Consider the following 22,110-nt stretch of genomic DNA (forward strand, 5'->3'; position numbering starts at 1 on the left):
AAAAAATTAAAGTTTTAAAGTTTTAAGAGCAAGCTAGTGTGTTTATTTAGCTTGGGATGTAAGTTTCAAGAAGCTTTGTATTAAAGTACCATGCATCGACATGAATCTTTATTTCAGGTTATTGGGAAAAAAAAAAAAAAACATGAGCAATATTTCACATTTCAATGATTAGCAACATTATCTCAAACACATAAGACATTGCACTGAATTTAAAAAAGGCACATCCATAGCAAGTATCATTAATTATTTCTTATTTATTACTGCCATAGACTAATCGACTTTGTGGTTGCTAATGTTGGAGAATAACTAGATAAATGCAAAGGCACATTTAGAAGATATACAACATTTACAATTAATCACACTGTTGGTGTTAACTTGGGAATAAAACTTAAATAATGAAAAAAAGTTTCACTCCTAAATATAATACTTTTCAGTTAATAATCATAATTGTTATTCTATTTATGCACTACTCACTACTTGTGTGGAGCAAACGCTAGTCACAAGCGGCTAGTCACTAGACACTAGAAACGTGTACTTGTCAAGCCTCCTTCGCGCTCACACTAGCCGGTAGTGTGAGCGCGAAGGAGGCTTGACAAGTACACGTTTCTTTTTTGCATGTTCTGGTAATAAAAAAGGTTGGCAAAATAAACAAACAAACAACTATTGTGCTATGTGGTAATAACAGTCAGTCTTTTGGCAGAAAATCTACATATAAAATCATCAAACCTATTCATACTAAATGAACATGCTTGTTAAATGATGCGCATACATGCAGCATATTTCTAACCAGATGAAAATAGAATTGCATACAAGTAAGAGTCATTAAAAGATATTTGAAAATTGGTGATAAATACCAGCATATTTGCACATTCAAGGCAGTCTTGAGAAAACTAAGCATGACTGACATGCAACATAAGTTAGTCGCGTGAGGCCTCAGGACCCCTCGGCTGCATTGGTGGTCCCTCACGTTGGAACATGTCAAAACGTGGCGTTACCTCACAGCGGATGAGGACGGTGTCATCCTTGACATAAGCTCGCTGACTCAATTGATGCAGGTGCAGGAAAGTCACGTAGCCAAACCCTTTTGGGTTACGCTGAATGATGGGTTTCTTGAAAGCTTGAAGGTCCGGTTTAGTCTCCATTACCTCCATATGATGTTGAGCTTCAGGGCCCTGGTCGAGAATGGCCAGACGGATAGTGCCCTGGAAAGGCCAGCTCAGCTGTCCATCAAAAGCTCCTTGCATGGTATGGACAAAGAGGGAGATGTAGTTGGAACAGCGTGGTGCATTGGGTGTTTGAAGTTGTAAGCGGAGACACAGTTTATAGCCCGGTTGACCCGTGTAGAAGCCTGGGCTGTGCTCGACCACCGGCAAGCCGGCTTCTTGGTTCTGGAGGTAGGTGGAGAAATTTCTGAGACGCCAGATGAAGATGCCGTGACATTGTTGAGCCTCCAGCTCCTTCACTGTTTCTTCTAGCACAGCTACTCTTTGCTGGAGTTGTGCAAGCTGAGCTACCTGTTGAAAGGAAACAGCAATCATGAGACGGCAACCATGAACATGAGCTTCAATGATCTGATATATTCTAAATTGAATCCTAGTTCAGGGTGGAGGGTGAGCTATAGCCTATCCCAGCTGAATTTGTGCTTGAGGAGAAGTAGGAAGGAATATGAAAATACCCGAGTCTCTTCTAAGATGACAAGCTCACGGAGCTGGTGGTCCTGTTTTACAAGTCGTCCATCCATATCCCGGATCCTCTGCATTTCTTCGCTCGGGTGGGATGGGCCACAGCTGCTGCCACCGCTTGGACTTCCCCGACAAGATGATGCGAATGCTGCACACTGATCATCAGATGAAACAGATGGTCCAAGAGCCCAAAGTGACTTTGGTGTGGTGCCGTTGAGGCTAAGACAGCGCACAAACTCCGCCATGTAGCGCATGTGCATTTGCGTAGATTCCTGCATATGCTGAGCCAGGTTGTGCCGCTGCATCTATAAAGAATGACAAAAATTTATGTTCTGAGGAATATCAAATGGATGTTCAAGTTTTAAGATTGTTTACACTGCATCACTTACCCTTTCCTTACATCCGAAAGTGCTAAAGGTACAGGCAATAGGGGCTTTGGGACAATCTGTATCACAATGAGACTCCATCTGAAACAAAAGCAAAGGAAAAAAAAATTCAAACAGCATTTCAACAGCCTAATTGTTAACAAATCAGATGGACACATTTTATGATTGGTTCATCTCTCCAGGTGATGTGGTAGAAGGAAGGGCGTCTTGTTATGACCCGAGCAACTGAATTCCAAACGAGTTGGAGTTTAGGTCAGGGATTTGTGAGGCTGACCCCAAAAAAGGGAATTACAGTAATCGATACTAACACTATCAACAAGGATGACAGTGAGACAGGAAGTGAATGATTGGAAATATTTTTATGTGCCAACTATGTAGTCTTATTTGTGTGGTTGTGAAATGATTAACATACGTACCTGGTCTCTGATGAGATCCAGCTCACAGTACTGACACTTGATGCTCGCAAACGGACACTGCTGCTCATGAAGCTGAGCGAAAATGGACAAATTGAAAGAAAATGAACGTACAGGTATATGATGTACAGTAAGTTAAAAATCTTTGCTGTGGGTATACTTAATTCAAAGAATCGATTAGGAAAGGGAGAAAAAAGTACCTCCCTCTCCTCGTATACAAAGCATGCAACGCAGTCTGGGCAGGACATGGGTCTCCTTTGGCACTCTATGGTTTTGTGGTTTTCCAAGTAACTTTTTCTCACGGCCTCTTGGCACTGTGGGCAGGGCACAGTCGCAAATGGACATTGGGCCAAATGATTCTGAAAGGAAAACAGAAGAAAAGTCAAGAATGGGTACAGGTGTTTACAGTCATCTCGAGCTGTTCTTGGGGGATAGAGACTAGGTCTTGCCTAAAACTGTGAATATTGGTGCCCAATGCCAAAAAAGGTTTATAATTCGCTATAATAACAGCTTAGACTGTAAACATTACCACAATGATCTGAAACCAGTTTAACATAATTTGTATATCCATCCACTTTTCCAGGGATATGCTGGAGCTTGTCCTCAGGCAATAGCTGGGGTAGACTCTGAACTGGTCAAAATCTATGCATGACCCTTTGTGTGGTTAAGCTCCAGATCCCTGTAATTATACACATGTCCTGTAGACGGTATTGTGTGCACATGAAGCTTTGAGAAATTAACATTTTCTTGAACCACAACCGGTTCGATGCCTCATGAGGCTCGTTTCATCATCGCGGAAGAAGCCGCAAACATGTCAGCAGAGGTTGCAATTACATCAGCCCTCAACACATACATGAAGATGTGGTTTGGATTTAAGCTCCAGATCAACGCTTGACGATTATTTGTTATACCAATTGCAAATGAGAGAGCAACACTCACTCGTCCAAAGGGCATAACTTCATTGTTTGATGGGAATGACCACAACCTGAATCCAAAGCACTTTCTAACTCACATAAAGGAATTACATCAGGCGAATTTCTATTTTATGCTGGCTTCCTAATGTAGTGTGTATATTTTCTCACCTCTAAACTTCGGAGCTCCATTTTGTCCTTACAGCCAGCATTTGGACAGCGGACAGTGAGAGAGAGAATCTCCCTTTTGGCAAAGTTATCAGGAAAGAGTTGGTCTTCTAACAGCATTTCATTGTCCACTGGGCACCTCTGTCCTGTGTCCCTTTATTTCAGGAAGAAACATTTTCATGAAGACAATATATGGCACTTCATTTACACAATATACCTGTACATGCTATTGATGACAAATAATACAAGTCAACATTTTATTCATTTTTAATCTGAGATGCAAGTTAACTTTTTGATTAATGTTTTGTGCTGATTCTGAATTTGCCCTTGTTTTTCTCTCAAGCACGTCAGGTTTTCATAGTAATGATATAAAAATTTAGCGGTGCAACAAATAATTGAAATTAGCAAATGTGTTTTCCATTCATTTTTCGCTCATTCTGAAATTAATGTATGTATTTTGCACTGATCAGTTTGAAATAATGCCCTATTTTTTAATAAAGGAGTGGAAATTAAAACATAAAAAAAATTCATTGATTGACAAAATAATTGACATTAAAATAATTGTTAGTTGCAGCCTCATAACAATTACGTAATATGCAATATATTTATTAATGTTAGGTTTAGCAACAAGTTTATTTTCTTTCTGAAATGTCAGCTATAAATTATGGTAAAATCTGTATTGCGCAAGCCTTTATGGGTCAAACTTAAAAACAAAAAATGAAATTATCTTGAAAAGCTGATGTGATTGGAGGGGAAAACAGTAAAAAAAAAAAAAAAGTTAAAATCAGTGTCAATAATACATTTAGGGACACATAAACCCATCTTTGATTCAAATTTGCTATTGACCAGTGTAATTAACACTGTGACTGCGGTGAATGAATTCATTATGAAGCAAATTAGTGTTGAATGTCAAAGCAATACAAAAGCCTACCGAATTGACTTCTCAATGCAGCTCTTGCAGAAACGGTGCCCACATGGTGTTTGAATGGCATTCCTGAGAGCCATTAAGCAGATAGGACACTCATATTTTCTCTCAAGTGGTGGATCAAACTCCACATCGTAGCCCTGCACAAGGGCAGTAGATGGGAGAACAGTAGAAGCACCAGACTTCTCTGAGGGACTTTGTGGGGATTCGTGTTCCAGCATTGCCAAGGCACAACTGGACATCTCACCACCAGAACGTACCGCCTCCAAACTCCCTTTATGACTACCAGAGCAAGACATCTGGAGGTAGATGAAGCAGAAAGTGGTGAGCAATGACATACAATCATTTCATCCTCCTGATATTGCGCAATATTTTGGTAGCTGACCAATCATTTACGTACATTCAGAAACACTTTAGAATAACTGGACGTAGGGGAAATTTGGCAAGTCTGTAAAGAATTGCGGACTTATTGATGAATACTAAAACAATGATTCATTATTCATGGATATACAAACGGCGAGGTGGTTTACTGGAAACACGGTTGTTTATCGCATGTTTATTTTGTTTTTACCTTAGTTTCGTAAGCTAATATAACGCTAAGCATTTCTATTGGTTCGCATAAATATTATGTACATGCATGTTGGATACTTATAATCATTAAATTAATAGAAACATACAGACAACGTTGACGTTTGAGAAGACTAGCCGAACTTCCACATGCGGAACTGTTATTTTTGCAGTGTAGGCTGTCTCATCCAAATACCGTTTTTAAAACAAATATGTATACCAAATAACAAAAACGTTATTGCACCCAACTCTTCCAAACACACTGAAACACACAACATATCAGACAAATACCTTGTTAAAATGTTACCTTGGAAAGTTGGAAACTAATCTTAGTACAGAATTTCCTGTCTTAACACGTCATCATACGTCAGAACATAGAGATCCCAGCCACCCAAAGATGGTTAATGAATTATACGTTAACTAAGCGGCCATGTTAAATGTGTCAGATGCGTATCTTTTTTGACACACACACACACACACACCGCATCATATGCGAGAATCGAACTCACGGTATCGGCACACAACACAGGCAAGTGTACCGCTACACCATCTGCAACTTCCTCCACATCTGTGAACTAATACAAGTGAACTTTATGAAGCGTCAACCTACTCAGTGCACAATCTAAATGGTACATGTTAACTCATTCACACAAACTAATAAAGTTTTGTTTGGTACTACAGAGGCACCAAAATCAACATAGCTAATTTTCAACCTGATCCTAATTATACAAATAGTTCATATCTACAATCATCATTTTAACACCGTACGTACACACAAACAAATATACGTGACACTTTTAATCAGATGATCATAAGCCTCATATGATTAAGATACAGAAGCACAATTTTTTTTTTAAGTTTATATTTTTCTAATGATCTAATGAGTGTATTCAATTGACTGATTTTGAAGAATCAATTCACTAGTCATTGATTATATCGATCCAATGAAAGTGACTGGACTTGCAAATGAACTTTTTTTTCATTTTTTAGAGGCTAGTTTGAGTTTTCCAGTCTGAATCTTCATATAGATTGTTCCAGTGGGGGGGGGAAGAAATGCTGCAGGTATGGATGGAAACAATAAAATTTCTCTTACAGTACGCACGCAACAATTTGATTTGTGCTTCTTTGCTAAAAGAGCCCATCGTGTGTATCACGTTTGTTTCGGTCTCTTGGGGTGCTAAGTGAGTTGAGCGCCACGATGCGGTCGGAGGTCACTCAGCTGTTGCCACAGTGCTAAGGAGACAGAAAAATGGCGGACATCGAGAAAATCAGTCTGGACTCCTTTCCCTGTCGAGTCAGCTGTTCGCGAAAAACGTTTCGGGGAAAGCTTTTCATTCTCCTCTGCATACTCATAGTGGACGCCGGAGACGCTACGACCCACTGGGTTGTCACCGAGGATGGAAAAATACAACAGCAAGTATGACAGCTCATTGAGCCTCTCTATTGCTAGCTCCAGATGCTATCTCTGTTAGCTTTACCAGTAACATATATATTCATTTAGTTTGTTCGGGTTTTAATCATGTAGTTTTGTTGGCTCACTTGAGCTATGTCAGATCTGTTTTCCCGCCGACAAAGCCTCAACGATGTGTAGTAAAGCGCCGACTTGAGCTTACGCGAGGTAGAGTTAGTGAGGTCAGGATGACCAAAACATACCAGCTGTCAGCGTCCCAATATGCTGCTTATAAGTCATTGATTAATAAGCTTAACTGTTGCGATTTGTTTACGTGACAACTCATCGGGGAGTCTTAGATGGAGAGCATTGAAATTGTGTAGACGAGTGTTATTATTTTGCCTCTAGTTTGATATTTGGGTTCTTTCCCCGTACGAAACTTGTAGGTTGATTCACCTTTGAATCTCAAGCATCCGCATGACGTGGTAATTTTCATGAGACAAGAGTCTCGTGTTAACTACCTCAAGAAACTGGAGGTGAGTGACTTTTCCCGATATCTTTTCATTGACAGCTAAGCTTGGTATACCTGGCAAGTGTTAAGTTTAGCCTGGGTTGTTAGTGGACGTTAGAAGTATAAGGTTTTACTCAATCTGGATTTTTGAGCCAATTTCCAATCAGTGGGTTGAAAAAAAAATCTTACTTTATTTGTACTGTATTAATACTGTATGTTTAAGGGTAACTAATATAAGAAAATTTTGAATTCGTTTTAACTGTTAGAGTACCTTGTTTGTGGTCTATTTGTTGTTTAATCCATAAATAAATTTAGTTTAAGCCATTGTCAGTTACGCTTTACTTTGCACTTGGACCGTCTCTTTGTTTGCAGGGGATTACTGTATTTATTTAAGTTGAATACGATTATCTCTCTAAAACCTGTTCCTTTTTCTTAATTTTGAGCAGAAGCTGCTAGTGGCACAAAAAATTCACATTGAAGAAAATGAGGACAGGGATACAGGACTAGAGCAGCGACACTACAGAGAGGATGCAGATTGCATTATGGCCAAAGTACCTCTTGGTGACCTCGACCTGTATGATGGCACTTACGTCTCCTTAGAGAGTAAAGATATTCGGTAAGTCTTGCACTTCCTTTCCAAAAAAACATGAAATGCCATAAGCAAGGGCTATTTGGAAATGATTTCTTCTCTTCCTCCTTGAGTGACCTTTACTTTACTAATTTGCTTAACAATTGTCTTCATGTATTTAATGAATTGTACCTCTGCCCTCTTGTGCGTAGCCCCGAAGACTATGTGGATTTACTTTCGGCTCTGCCTCCCGATCTGGAAGAGCCAGACTGTGCAAGAGTGTTAGAACTACCTTATAGCATCCATGCGTTCCACCATCTCAGGGTGAGTATTATGGTCAGCTTATCATCAGAATATCATAATTTTTAAGTAGATGTGATGTAAAACGAACGTCGTACATAGTGATCGCTGCCGTCCAGTTTACGTATATCTTGAAAGTTGTTTCATTTCTTTTAAATTAATTAAAAGAATAAGCTTGTGTTGGGGTTTGTAAAAGCTATGTTAAATTTTTGGGTTAAACAATATACACAGGTGGGCGCAAATGCATGAAGAAAAGAGAAAATAAGAAACAAAGGGAAAGCACACAATGCTTTTTAAACATACAATATAAATAAAATCTGAAAAAGATACAATCGTCATATAATGTGACTAATTTCACCCATGAGATGTCTATTTTTGCACCCTCCTCTTGTATATTAATTAATATTCAAAAAGTCATTGGCCCTTAAAACCGTTTATAAACTTTTGCTGAAAAGTAGTGCACTGAAAATACACCTGATTTTGTAACATTATGAATAATTGTGATGAATGACAGTGATTCCAATATTGATCAAAATAATCAGGATTCCTATTTTGGCCATAATCGTGCAGCTCTAATATTACTGTAGTTGTATGGCATTCTTTATTGTCGTACTGTTAAGGAACACGTATTCTGTGTTATGCAAGAAGGTCTTGTTATATGCACCTGACTATGAATGTGAGCAGACTTAACATGTCTGTATTCTTACTGGTATATTGCAGGGTGTGCAAGAGAGGGCAAACCTTACCTCCCCATTACTTTCCAAGGAGGACCCAATTTATAATGCTTTGTCACATAAACTGGGCCACAGTATAGACGTGGTCGGCCATCGCATCCATCAAGCATTACTGAGGGTAAGTGCTTGACATTTTGTTACAAGCACATAACGTGAAAAACTTCTGGCTCTTTGTATTAATGTGTTTGCAAGCTATCAAAAGGACTACTGTGTGAAGTATTGAAAGAAAGAAGCTCCAGAGGTCAGAACAGTATTCCAACACAAAAATGTAATCATGTATGTCTGTATGTTCCAGAATACATCATCATGGGTGCTGTACAACATGGCTTCATTCTTTTGGCGTATGAAGAACGAGCCTCAAAGGGCAATGGATTGTGTGGTGCGCGCTCTGCACTTTTCCCTTAGGTATCGTCAGCCTCATCACAAGGATGCTTCAATTGCTTGCTGGAGAGCAGCCACATATGTTTATATTCCCTCGCTTTTGTGTGTCGTTAGGCCTCACAAGGATATAGCCCTGGTTAATATGGCCAACATCCTGCACCGTGCTCATTTCTCAGCAGATGCTGCCGTTCTAGCCCACGCTGCCTTGGACCTGCCCTCTGACTTGTTTACCAGTCACTACACCTTGGGAAACATTTATGCTGTGAGTTAGAAATTGCCCGCATTACTGCATTAGTGCCAGTTTTATCTAAAAACAGCAAGATTCACTTAGTATTATTTACACCCCCAAAATATCGCACAAAACATTGAGTTTTCTTATTACGGTCAGTGGAATGATGAAATACAAGTCAGTTTTTATATAGTAAGAATTATTGTTCCCCGAAAACCAGCAATGTGCAATCTACAAATCTGTTTGTTCCGACATTCTCTGCCCTACCAGATGCTTGGGGAATACAACCACTCAGTGTTGTGTTATGAACAGGCATTACAGGCCCAGCCAGGCTTTGAGTTGGCCTTGAGGAGGAAGCATGCTGTGCTGTGCCAGCAAAAGCTTGAGCAGCGCCTAGAAGCCCAGCACAGGTATGAACTTGCACGTGTCCATTTTAGCAAATGTTAAACATAACTACTTAAGAAGCGCGTAATGTGATTGTTTTTAATTGCTTACATTTGATTGTGACTTGAGTAATATTTTTCGTTGCGAGTGCAATATTTCATTAGGCTACTTCTTTACCTCTACATGGTACTTTGTGTGTGTTTCATTCTGTTTTTTGATTACCTGAAATGGTTTGTGACATAAATGAATCTTGGGTGAAGACAATCTTTACGAACAGTAAACCACCAAAATGCTGCAAACATGACTATATTACTAAAACACTGCCCAACTTTCACCACAAGATTTAGAACTGATTTTCTCTTGTCTTTGTCTTGATACAAACATGTGAAACTCAATAATGCAGTTAAGCGATGAGATTTTTTTCTATATGATTGTATACGTAGCTGTAACTATGGTTCTCTATGTATAGGTCACTGCAGAGAACCCTGAACGAGCTCAAAGAATACCAAAAGCAGCATGACCACTACCTTCGCCAGCAGGAGGCACTTGATAAACACAAGCTGTTGCAGGAAGAGCAGATCCTGCACAACATTATCCATGAGACCCAAATGGCCAAAGAAGCTCAACTTGGTAAAATTGAAGGCGAATGTAATGCTATAAAGTGATGTAATAATATTAGAAAGCAAATTTACTTGGAAAAAAAAACAACAGATCCAACAATTGTTTTAATCTAAGTCTGAAGTATTTTATTGGCACAGGGAACCATCAAATTTGCCGCCTGGGTCAACAGCAGCGCAGCCTTCACTGCCCGTTCGATCTGCCTGTGCGCTATCACCGTGGTGACCTGTTTGAACATGTCCATTTTGTCCAAGTAAGTGTTGTTAGTATTGACAGTAGGGCTGCACAATATTAGAAAAACACGCCATATGTGATATTCACTTTCTCTCAATGTGGCAGAGTTTGGATATCTCCTGTCACTGACTACATACAGATTTACAGTGTAGCTACACATACTCGTGGTTTGGCACCTGTAGATTGTTTTCAATATTTTTACAAACTTTTAAAACTCTGGGTTTTCATGACCATCGCTTATTGACTGTATGTCTCCGCTTGTTCAAAAAAAGCTAAGGTTAAAAAAAAAAAACTGTCGGCAAAATAGACAATCAAGTAAAGAACACTGACTGGTATTATTGGCCTTTCTGTCTTCGTAGTTTGGCGAAGAGATATCAGTGGCATCCAGTGTGGCACTTGTCTCAGATCAGAGTTCAAACCAGTCAACACGCAGCCCTCAGCTCCATCCTTCTGTGTCAGGTGACCAGGACCCTGTTGCTGCCCTCTGGAGCAGTCATCATGATGACACACAGGCAAGATGGATACAGTAATTACAGTTGATTGCTGTTTACAGCAAACTGTTTTCACACTTTAAATTGTGACGTTTTACAGATAGTATGTGTTTGTGTTATGGTAATTTTGGTTGACGTGCATTTTATTAAGCAGAACAGATATTGGAACATTTTTTATTTATTTTTGTGTCGAAGATCTTTTATTGTGATAAATTCTAATACCTTTGAATAAAGTTCTATACCTTTGAGAGTTGAAAAGTAATTGCACATAAAAAAAATGTACAGTAATTATAGTGCCACTTTTAGAAACGAAACACTCTTAGCTAATGCTAATCTGTTCATCCCCCAAAAAATGTAATGCAGGTATTCTTAGCTGTAACATAGTGTTTTAGACAGTTTGGTTCAGTGCTTCAAAGTGGCTCTCGGTCATCACTCAGCTGAGCTGCCTTATTACAACCTTAGCTGCTCATCTTAATATTTAAATTAGTATATCACCTGTCACTAGATAAAGGTGAGGCGTGCAAAACAACGTGTTCGCCAACAGATAATCAGGGATGAAGGGTTTGTTTAACTTCATGGTTGGACCAACCCTCCAGAGACTCAATTATTTTTCCTTTTTTTTTTTTTTTTTTTTACAAGCCAAGTAAATTTTCACCAATTCACTCCGCTTTAATTTTTCAGTTTAAATTTGCCACTTTACATTAAGCTTGGTTGTTCAGTAAAATTGATTTTACCTCATGAATTCATGTTTATTTTCTAGTATATGCAGAAGCTGTTGTGGCCTCAGAGGTCATACTGCATTAGTGAATACCCAAGTGTCCCTGCTGCACATTTGTTGCCAACATACCACCTTTTGTCTGAAACCAAGAATCACAGGCAAGTACGCACATTCAAGATCTGCGTGTATTTTGTGGGTTGCTAATGCAAATAATTGTATTCTATCTGTCCACATCCAGCTCAGTGGCATCTTTCCTTTATGGGACTCATAGTCCTCCTCAAACAGTGGCCCTGCCAGAGTGTGGTTCTCTCGCCCAAGTACATTCTCCTCCGTTGCCTTCTTCACTGGACTGGCTTCTGGAAGACAGGATGCTTCCAGATCCCTATGCCTCCCAGGTGTCTGCTGATGTGTTTTTTTTCTGTGTTTAATTCATAAATAAATGTTAGATGCAACATTGTATCTTGCAGTTGTGTAAAAGAGAGCTGAAACATCATCATTGTGTGTGATTACAGATATTACAGCTCCGGAGTGGTGGTTGGACATTGGAACAAATTGGTTCCAGAATTGCTGAAATTATGAAATTAGTAAGCAAGTTCCCCTTAAAACACACAATACTTTGATATGGTAATTCCACAATGTGCACATTATCCTCATGCATACCTTTGTCAGGACAAATTGTACAGCTGGCAGATCTACAATGAAGCATCTCTATTCTGGCGGGCCCAAGGAAATGGCAGTCTTGCCCTGCAATGCCTGCGGCAAGTGTGGATGAAAACCCCACCGTCCCACCGCCATTTGCCCCTCACAAATGCTGCAAATTTGATGCTACATTATGGATTGACCACCCAATCGCAAACACTGGTGGAGCAATCGCTGGCTTACAATGCAACTGAGGTAACTACACTTTCTTGTAATATTGTAGTAGCAGCAAACCAAATTGGCAGCTGCCAACTAATCAGTAGTATAGTGCATAACCTGAAACATGTTAACAGTATTAATGTGTGTATTTACACTGTTAGAAATAGACATACTTGTGTTCAGTACCAAAACTACATTTTGGTATTTGAACACCTTCACTTTTCTTCCACCAGCCCCATGCGCTCCTCAGCTTGGTGAGCTTGCAGTTGGCCCAGGGCAATGTGACAGGAGCTCTAGCCTTGTTTCGCCACACACTGATGACAGCTGTGTCCTCCTTGACTTCCTCCTCATCCTTTGCTGCCTGTCAACAGTGTCGTGCTAGCATACCTCTTTTGCGTTGTCTACAGTTTTATCCCTTCCTTTATAATCTTTCAAACCAACAACCCTGCTCACGTGAGTAACTTTGATACAAATGGTCTCGCAATTTGTATTTTTATATTTTTTTTTTACGCCTAATTTTGGAACTTATTGAAGCAGATAAGATCATCATATTATCATGTTATTAGACCATTGATCAGTCAGTGTTTTTTCTAATGGCTTTGACCCAATGTGTGTTGGTCCAGAGGGTTCTGCTTGCGGTGCTGAAGATGAACTTGCCATCCAGCTGGAGGAGTGGGGGGGCGATGAAGAAAAACAGCAGACTTCTTCCATTTCAGCCATAGAGGACTCTCTGCTCTTTGAAAGTATGGATTTTATCTAGTCACTGTCAGTAACTATGGAAAATAGTGAGGATTCATCAAAGTAATATCTAAAATTCCAATAAGGCATCATCTTAATTGTTATTTGACATAATTGCAATTATGGAGGTTCAATACCACTTTTCTTTCCAGTACAAGTACTCAAGTAGTCACCAATACCAATACTAGTACTTCTGATACCTACAATTTCCCTCCCAAAACAATGACAGATAATGGCAAAAGGTCACAAAACCGCAGCCAATATTAGTATCAGCCGTCGTCGCTATTACCAATACTTTGAAATAAAGCTGGTATCATCGGCACAGATCTTTTCCTGGTATCGGTACTTGTTCTTCCCTAATTGCAATCTCTGTTTCTCTGCTGCAGAGGTCATCTTGGACACAAATGGGTCTGGTGAGGCTGCGGGAAAACGGCAGGCTGCTCACTCCTCTTCAAGGACAACTCCCTCACTTGCAGATGGAGGTGGTGAAGGTGAGGAGGAGTGGCAGCTCAAAGAAGACCTGATGGGAGCTTTTGAGGGGGCTTTGGATGTCGGTGGCAAACGAGGTGACTTGCGAGGAATCCGGGTGCTCAAGAATGACCGTGTGATGGGGCCCCGTGGTGGTGGAGGGCCCTGCTTTGGAAACTGTGAAGATGATGACGGTTCAGAATGGGTAATGAAAAATTGACCGTGTAGAATAAGCCGCGGTAATAAACCTATTATTTGGCCTTTTTGATTGTATCTTTGATGTTAATTATCAGATCACCTTTCAAGTAAAGAGAGTAAGAAAGGCAAAGGCGGATGGGTCAGAGAATGTGGCCATCTCTGATGATAGCCAGGGTGCGGAGCCAGCATCTGAAGGACACTCTATTCTGGAAATTAGCGGACCAACTATCCCATCAGCAGGTCCTCCAGGTACCATTGACTTAAGTCAGTGTGAACTGAGGACACGTATTGAAAAGTGCTGGACTCCTAAATCTACGTCTTCTTCTTTGGGCAGGCCGCTGGAGGGATTATACAAGCCTTGGGTGGCCAGGGCCAGAGGAGTGTCAGCGCACACGAAGGGTTGACCTCACCACTGCAGCTAGCACTTGGCTCGCCGTGTCTGCCAAGAACATCGAGTAAGCTTTTTCTCCCATGACATTCTATCTAGAAATTTCCACGTTATCCAACAATGAAGGTAATGACCATGAGTTTGAAGGCATAAATGTCATAAGTGTATGAAATATGCCATGAATATAAAACAAGCAAATCACGTGTCTTCCTGTGCCACGTGACAGTGTATTGTTATGCTGCAGTGTAAATTACTTCATTGCACGCTGTTCATAACCTTGAACCGTAGTATGCTGGACCATTGTAAACCGAGGATCACCTATACATCTATGGTTTAGTGTTATGACAATGTTTTCAATGCTTCCTTCCCCCAGCATCACAGAGCATATAGATTTTGCTACCCCACTCCAGGAGCCAGCTGTCGAGCCTTTATGCAATGCAAACCTCGCTGCCAGTATGCACACCCTTGACCACCTCGTAGGCATGGCTAATCGAGCCACCATCCACTACACAGGAGAGAGCCAACTCAGTGAGGTAGGCCAAAGAACAGGTCAAATGAAATGAAAAAAAAAATATATATCATCAAATACTCGAAGTATATTATCGTAACATAATTTTGATGGCCCTGCCCTCAGGTCCTGCAAAACCTTGGTAAAGAAGAATTCTCTCCTCAGTCCTTTGAACAGGTTGGGACTCGAATTGCTAAAGTATTGGAGAAGGTAAGTCGGAATTTATATTGCGGTATATGCTGGTATAGTGTCAGTCAAAATTTGGGTTTTGCGACAACTCTATAATATGATCATTATGGGCTTTTAAATCAAATGTTTTGCTGAGAATGTGATCTTTTCTAGAACCAGACATCATGGGTATTATCCAGTATGGCTGCACTTTATTGGAGAGTGAAAGGTCAAGGGAAGAGAGCAATTGACTGCTTACGACAGGCCCTCAATTACGCACCCTATCACATGAAGGTAAGTAATCCCTCTTCCTTTAGCATTAGTCAATGAGATATTTTCCCCTCCAATTTTTTTCAATGAGCGCATTCGTCCTTTGTGGTGGTGTAAAACGTCCTCTCTGCAGTATTGGATCAACTTGGAATTTATTTATAATGGCTCTGTATTCAGAAAGACAGTCAAAACAACTAATTGCCAAAAGCCACATTGTACCTAACTTTTAATGTTGCGATCTTGACAGTATTGTCAGTATCAAAATATTTTTCAATAAATATTTTGCATACCTACACATGTGCTTGTGCACACCCATCAAACATTCAAGCCACAACCTGTCTTGAGAATGGCTTAGCGTGTCAGATGACGACGTTGCACTGAAAAGAGGAGACAATTCAATGTTTGAACTCTTGAATTTGAATGTTGTTCTGCTGAGCCCCTTCGGTGACACAGAAGCAAAGTAAATTTTTGTGGGGCCGTACAGAGTGTTTATTCATATTATTTTCTTTCTAGGTCAACTTTAGGGTAAAGAATCAGTGTCCAAGCTTGTCCGATTGTGTTGTTTTGTATGCAAAAATGGTGACACCAAGTGGACAAAAATGATAACTGGACCTCTCACGCACAAATTGGCTGTTGTACTCATGATCCACAGTATTTAAGACAATTTGCTGGCTTTCTTTTCAATCATGTTGTGGACCATATCAGCAACTTAATGTTAACATAAATCATAATAAAATGTGCGTGTATTTCCTGATCAGTCAGTTTGAATTAATGTATTGTTTTTATATAATACAGCAATGGGGATTTGGAAAAAAATATTTTTATAGTTCAATTATCAACTACTCGAAGAAATAATTGACAGATCTATTGGTTATTAAAGTAATCTTAAGTCAACATCTCTAAAATTGAAAAATTCACAGTAAATCCATGTGATTAGGATCGACCTAACTCCTACTTAGAATACTGAGAATTCATTCTCTTTTGAAAGTAGTATTTAATCGCAGAGTAGCGGGAAAAAGAAATTTATTGAAAAAAACATGGAATTCAATTCAAGGTCCATTGTGCGGTATTCCAGTACTAACAAAGTACTTTCCCTGCAAAATGAAACTACACTCTTGTGATGTCCCTGTCACAGGTAGCATCCGTGTATTTCAAGTTAACATGCATTTAGTGTTTTGTAGTTCCTAATGTGATTTTTCCCCACTCTTAACCAGGATGTTCCCCTTATCAGCCTGGCCAACATCTTTCAGAATGCTCGACTGTGGGAGGATGCTCTTACAGTTGCTCGTATGGCTGTTGAAATTACTCCACACTTTGTAGTTAACCACTTCACTCTTGCCAATGTCTACATTGCTATGGTAAATCAATCATTATTTTCACCCCACTTGGATCAATGAAGTGGAGGAGCCCGTATGGACACATTCTTTCTGTTTTTTGTTTTATGACAGGAGGAGTTTGAAAAAGCAATGCACTGGTATGAGTCCACGTTGAAACTGCAGCCAGAGTTTGCCCCTGCCAAAGACCGCCTGAGAACCATTCAGTGTTACCTTCTTACCAAGAGAGAACGTCGTCATCCTTAATCAAAGTTGTCAGCATCCTACCCACAATAGATAAATAGCACATGTATGTTCTTGTTAGAGCCTGCAGTTATCTTGTGCTAAAGGAAAAACTTCCATTCAGCCTCTTGTAAGTTCTACAACAGCTACAGTATTCTAAACACTTACAGTAAGTGCACAGTTCTAACACTTTATGTTTGAAAATGTGAAAGGGAAGTCAAATTTGGCAAATATGCCCTACTATTGATTATGACCTTTTAATATGTATGCAAGAGTTGGCATTAAAAATAAAAGGGAAGACCTTAACAGTTCTCATACAATTACAAAATACAGCAATACCGAAATGTGTGCACCATGTGGCCAGGAGACAGTGCTGTGTTTTAAATTTATTTTAATGATAAGTTTTAATTGAAAGGGTTACAACAATGTATTATGTCCATCAAGCCATTGCTGAGATGGAATGTGGAATGTGCTTCAAATCTCAGTAGTCAGATAGTTTTCAACAATATATGCCCTCATTGTTTCCGCTCATGAAATGGACGGTAATTTTCGCACTTTTGTCATCATTCCTATTTATATGGGACCTAAAAAATTATTTGCTCAAAGCTAATTTAATGAAAAAGTAAAAAAAACTTAATTATGCTGCGTTTGCTTTTAAAGGTAATCAGACAAAAGAAAAAAATGGATTTCCTTCTGGCCATAGAAGGTGGAATCTGTATTAAATGTACAATATTAAAGGCAGTATGTGGATTTCAACTGATGTTTTGTGGTGTTTTTGCGTCATTTATTTCTCTTTGGGAAATAAAAAGCACATAAACACCCCGGTTGACAGCTTACCTCTATATCCGAACGCCTGCTTGTATGCGTCGAACTGACCACATGGTGGCACCGTCAGACTTTTTGAAGAAACCGCTGTTTGATTTAAAACTAGGACGGATCCAGTTATATTTTGAAATGTTAGCACTTGCCGCCTGGGGTCTTGCATTAAACAAACCCGTCTTTGTCATTGCAAGGTCACCTTATACGGTACATGCTAATTGTCTTGAATAGTTTGGGTTTGTTACAGATTTTCATCGGATGCATGCCAATGATTTTACGTCACTGAAACCTGCTGAGGATCTACTTCAGTGTCCAAGATGCTTCAAAAATAACTCAAGGTTCTGGTGCTACATTTAGCACATTTTCAAGGATGCATCTTGAAAATTGTGCTTGCTGTGCACAGAGACAAGGGCAATTTGCATATTATTCCATATTGTAAAATGCTGTAATATCAAGACTTTTTAAACAAGAACCCTTATTGATTGGATGACCTTGATTAAATCATAGTACCTAAATTCAGTTTGAACAGAACATGTAAGTTTAATCTGTCTTCAATTTATTTCAACATAGTTTATTCTTGAGTTTAGGTGCAACACAAGCTTAACATTTTCATACAATTACTCGCTCTTGTTTTCTGTTAGCATAATTGTACTTAGTCAAGACCTCTTTTTGTCCTGGTTAATGGCCATGACTTAGTATCTAAAATTCAGTAATGAAGGTTATCAATTGGCATTCTATCATCAGGAGACACACTTTTGTGTCATTTGTCTACCTGTGGAAGCTGATGCCGCACCCTTAGGGCATGAATTCAATTGTATGTATTCTGAAAGAGCATATATCTATACCTACACAGAAACAATCTCTGCTGGGGGATTTAAACTAGTCAAAAAGTGCCACAGAGGCCAATCAGGTTGCGGAGTCTGTTTAATAAAAATCTGTTATATTGGCCTCTTGGGCTGCCAGGTTATCAGCTATCACACAACTCACAGTCTGGTCTGCTATTAGAGGGCCATTATGATTGTGAAACCATATAATTGTCTCATCATATTACATACTATACATAAATAATTGATGGATAAATGGTCTTGAAATGTGACCTCAGTGAAACTATTTGTTTTGAAGGGGTTAGGTAACACAAATTCTTGCATCCTCCCAAAGTTATTAAATGTGAAGACAATTTTGGCTACAAGTGTTGGCAAGTAACATGAAATAGTACACCTGCTTTAGCAGTCCATCTACCTGGTGCCTCTAATTTAGCATAATCACTTATACCTTAATCAAATCAGATGCTACATTTTGCGTCATAATAAAATTCTGACATGCTTCACATTACAATTCCCACGATAGACATACCGAATTACGATTGGCTGAATTGCTTATTTTAATTCAGCATGATTATTTGTGACGTAACAGTCATAGCCTCAAACTGACCATTACTGTAAGGCATTGTGGGTTCTTATAGCAATAAAACCAAGACACAATTGGCAGCAAATTATCAATCTAATGCTTTGGGTTGAATGAAAGAATTCATTCACAGACACAAGTGCAACTACATAGCACAAGTGTGAACCATTTTTCTTTCATGCTACATCACTCCACCCCCACACACTTAAATCACAAGACCTAAAAATGGCACAAGCACAGTGCAGTCTGCTATTTTTAGAACCCAGTAAAAGAACAGGATGGTTGCAGAGAGGCTGAAGCATATGCACATTGGGCTATAAATACAAACGCGATGCATGCAGGTTTATTTACCCCCACCCTCTAAACACACTCCTGCATTGCTAATGTGCATTATTTATTGTTAGCCCCTTGGTCTATTCCTGTCCAACATAACTCTGTGCCAGCTCTGCAAGGAAATGTTTCTGAATGAATAATTGAACGGAGTTGTATTTTTGACCAGCCCTATCTTAGATGCAGTATATAAATAGCCCATGTGCATCAAAGCATGCATAGATTTGTTAGGGACGTTGAGCTCAGCAGTAGGAGCCTTGTTATGTAATAGGCATGTGACTTGGCACACCACAGCGCCACTGCATTGAATGAGCGTGTGAGACTCTGAACCCATTGAGCGTTTTCAGACTGGTAGTATATTCACTGCTGGAGTAACTCAGGCAGGTAGCTTGCTTACTGCATTTGTGAGACAAATGTGCACTCTCACAAGAATTTAGTAGGCTATTAACATACAAGCAGCATCCCTTGCACACGTTGTCCATGGACTCTAAAATTATTTCATTTTTGACATGAAAGTGTACATTTTTAAAAAGGAGAGCCTGTTATGATCCCCTCATTCATTGTTCAAGTCATTGGCAAACTCCTGTCCAAAGTTTGGCATTTCTTCCAACACTAAACTTTTGATGATCATTGTGTTCCAATGCATCGTCTCACATCTGAGCTTGTATTTTTAGCACAGCACTGCCTAGTATAGTAACGGATGTTGCTGCAAGGTATTACATAATTCAGTGATAGTGACTTTTTATAGTTGCTGCAGAAAAACAGCGCAGGACCTGATTTGAGCCGAACATGACACGAGTGCATTGCTTCATTCACTAAACATTACATAATATAACCAGGAGGAGAAACTTCCACAGTATAAGTAAGAAGAACTTTAAGAGGATCAAAATGATTGGATTTGCTTGTTTGAGTACTTTATCTACAGTATTGATCGTGTGTACTATTTCATTTTTAGTATGAAAAATAACGTAATGCCATGAATTAAAAAAAAAAAAACAATCAAGTGAAATGTAAGTAAGTAAATACATTTTTGAAAAAGCTGAATCTTATATCACATTATGTGGACGAGCAGGCAGACAACACCCGTAACTCTCGTCGCCAGGCAATCACAGGGCACATCGAGCCCAAGCATTCACACTCACACATTTTCAGTCACAGAGTGGGAATCACGCTACACTGGCTGGCTCTCACCTCACTAAAACCAACAAGTGAAATTTGCCGTGGTTGTTTGCGTTTGTGACTTGAATGGTCCTTTTATGGGCTGACAAAAGTTGCAAAGGTGACCAGACGCAGTATTGACTTCAGCACCACGGATAGTTCCACTTCAACGTTGTTGTATATGCAACTGCCGCTTCTTTCTTTCTTTCTTTCTTTCTTTCTTTCTTTCTTTCTTTCTTTCTTTCTTTCTTTCTTTCTTTCTTTCTTTCTTTCTTTCTTTCTTTCAGCACTTATTGAAAGTAATTGCATGTTTTGTGTTTTTCTATTTTGCAACAAAGGCTGGAAGCCGCCGGATGCGCTGTTGGATCGTCATTTTACCCGATCATCTTTGTGCATTCAGCGCTATTGACCATTCACCATGCACCAGCCCTGTGTACAGTAGTAGGCCACCTTGAGCAGAGAAAGCCGCAGCGGCAGGCATGTTGAGGATGGGAGTTAAAAATAGCATCATCAGTCGGCCAAGCGGTGCTCCGTTACTACGCGTTTCAGCATTCTGCCCTGTGCAGGGGGAGGCAGGGGGATGGGGTTGAGGTGGAGTGGTCCGCAGCCCTCCACCTCTTTTGGTAGCTCTGCATCATCACACGTGGAGGGGGTCAACACCTGGAGCCTGTGCGTGGCTCTGCTGGAGGGGGAAACCCAACCTGAAGGCTTTAGTATTTGTCCTCATGATCACCAGCTGAGGCGCATATTGCAAACATTTTACGTTATCGCTGTGGAGCTTCCAATCACGAGGCAAGCCTGAGGTGTGCGCAAATAATAAAATGGTCTTTCCATTGTGACGGCAGAGAAGGAGGGGATTTCATTTTATTCACGGCATCTCGCTCTTTTATAAAAAAAAAATAAAAAATTCATGCATGTTTATTTGGTGCACTTTTTTTTCTCTCTTTTTTTTCTTTTTTTTTTTTTTTTTTTGGATCCACAATGGCCCCAGAAGCTGTGCATGGATGCTCCTGCGTCCATCTTCAAAGCGGGAGATTCTCCACCTGACGTCAACACTGACGCAGCCATCAAGAGAAGGAAGTCACTTTTTTTTGTTGATATTTTGTTCAATACATACAATTGTGTTGGATGTCATTTGTAGAGATTAGAGTGATTTATGATTACTTTGCTTTGTTTTCTTTAGAGGCAAATTGTACATTGGCCATGCCTGCATTTTGAATCTGCAGAAGATGCGTATGCATTTCCACCCAGTGTGTTGAGGAGACGCCTCTGTGCACGCGCAATAACCATGCACGAGAGAGAGGGTGGGATGGGGGTTGAGGAGGGTAAATGGGCGGGGGGTGATGAAGGCTGCACACACGAAATTCCTCCAAGGAACCTCTGTGAGCTTTTCTTTTTTTCCCTCTTTTTTTTCATCACGCGCGTGCTAAAAATAGAAACAGGGTTGGATCGTGATCCAGAAATAGATAGGGGGCATCACTCCTATAAAAGGCACACCATTCAAGAGTACAGTGTGTGCACAGTAGGAAGAACCGAAAAGCACGAGCACATTTTAAAGCAGAGAACAGTTTTATTTGGTCTTTTATTTTCCTACATGGTGACACTCCTCAAGCTTGCGTGGTGAGTATAGTGGAACC

At 39.9% G+C, this 22,110-nt stretch overlaps 2 protein-coding genes and 1 long non-coding RNA gene across 6 annotated transcripts in view; 2 read left to right on the forward strand and 1 right to left on the reverse strand.

The window, feature by feature from the left end:
• Window positions 1-86: 86 nt before the first annotated feature.
• traf6 (TNF receptor-associated factor 6) lies at window positions 87-5,513 on the reverse strand. 3 transcript variants are annotated; one of them, XM_049718839.2, is made up of 8 exons: window positions 5,360-5,513; window positions 4,492-4,784; window positions 3,564-3,714; window positions 2,682-2,840; window positions 2,485-2,556; window positions 2,072-2,149; window positions 1,676-1,987; window positions 87-1,514 (listed from the first exon to the last, which is right to left on the reverse strand). In XM_049718839.2, exons 2-8 carry the CDS (start codon window positions 4,782-4,784, stop codon window positions 918-920), a joined length of 1,662 nt encoding a protein of 553 aa, XP_049574796.1. In that variant the 5' UTR covers window positions 5,360-5,513; the 3' UTR covers window positions 87-917. The 3 variants fall into 3 exon arrangements, with proteins under 3 accessions (XP_049574796.1, XP_049574795.1, XP_049574799.1); XM_049718838.2 differs by having other exon boundaries at window positions 5,344-5,471; XM_049718842.2 differs by lacking the exon at window positions 5,360-5,513 and adding an exon at window positions 5,163-5,304.
• Window positions 5,514-6,253: 740 nt separating this feature from the next.
• On the forward strand, window positions 6,254-17,518 carry ttc17 (tetratricopeptide repeat domain 17). 2 transcript variants are annotated; one of them, XM_068650549.1, is made up of 25 exons: window positions 6,254-6,469; window positions 6,889-6,978; window positions 7,400-7,569; window positions 7,734-7,845; window positions 8,542-8,673; window positions 8,851-8,960; window positions 9,051-9,198; window positions 9,436-9,575; window positions 10,019-10,179; window positions 10,308-10,420; window positions 10,761-10,913; window positions 11,662-11,768; window positions 11,849-12,005; window positions 12,123-12,194; window positions 12,280-12,504; window positions 12,702-12,921; window positions 13,092-13,211; window positions 13,593-13,879; window positions 13,968-14,121; window positions 14,207-14,327; window positions 14,634-14,793; window positions 14,895-14,978; window positions 15,111-15,230; window positions 16,421-16,564; window positions 16,655-17,518. In XM_068650549.1, exons 1-25 carry the CDS (start codon window positions 6,302-6,304, stop codon window positions 16,784-16,786), a joined length of 3,600 nt encoding a protein of 1,199 aa, XP_068506650.1. In that variant the 5' UTR covers window positions 6,254-6,301; the 3' UTR covers window positions 16,787-17,518. The 2 variants fall into 2 exon arrangements, with proteins under 2 accessions (XP_068506650.1, XP_049574790.1); XM_049718833.2 differs by having other exon boundaries at window positions 6,255-6,469; window positions 11,653-11,768.
• Window positions 17,519-21,800: 4,282 nt separating this feature from the next.
• Window positions 21,801-22,110, forward strand: part of LOC125967626 (uncharacterized) — a 4,270-nt gene continuing 3,960 nt past the window's right edge. The window contains exon 1 of the long non-coding RNA XR_007480799.2: window positions 21,801-22,093. This is a non-coding gene — a long non-coding RNA (uncharacterized lncRNA). The remainder of the gene's footprint in view (window positions 22,094-22,110) is intronic.

This window comes from Syngnathus scovelli, chromosome 4 (genome assembly GCF_024217435.2).
Source record: "Syngnathus scovelli strain Florida chromosome 4, RoL_Ssco_1.2, whole genome shotgun sequence".
Classification (NCBI taxonomy): Eukaryota; Metazoa; Chordata; class Actinopteri; order Syngnathiformes; family Syngnathidae; genus Syngnathus; species Syngnathus scovelli.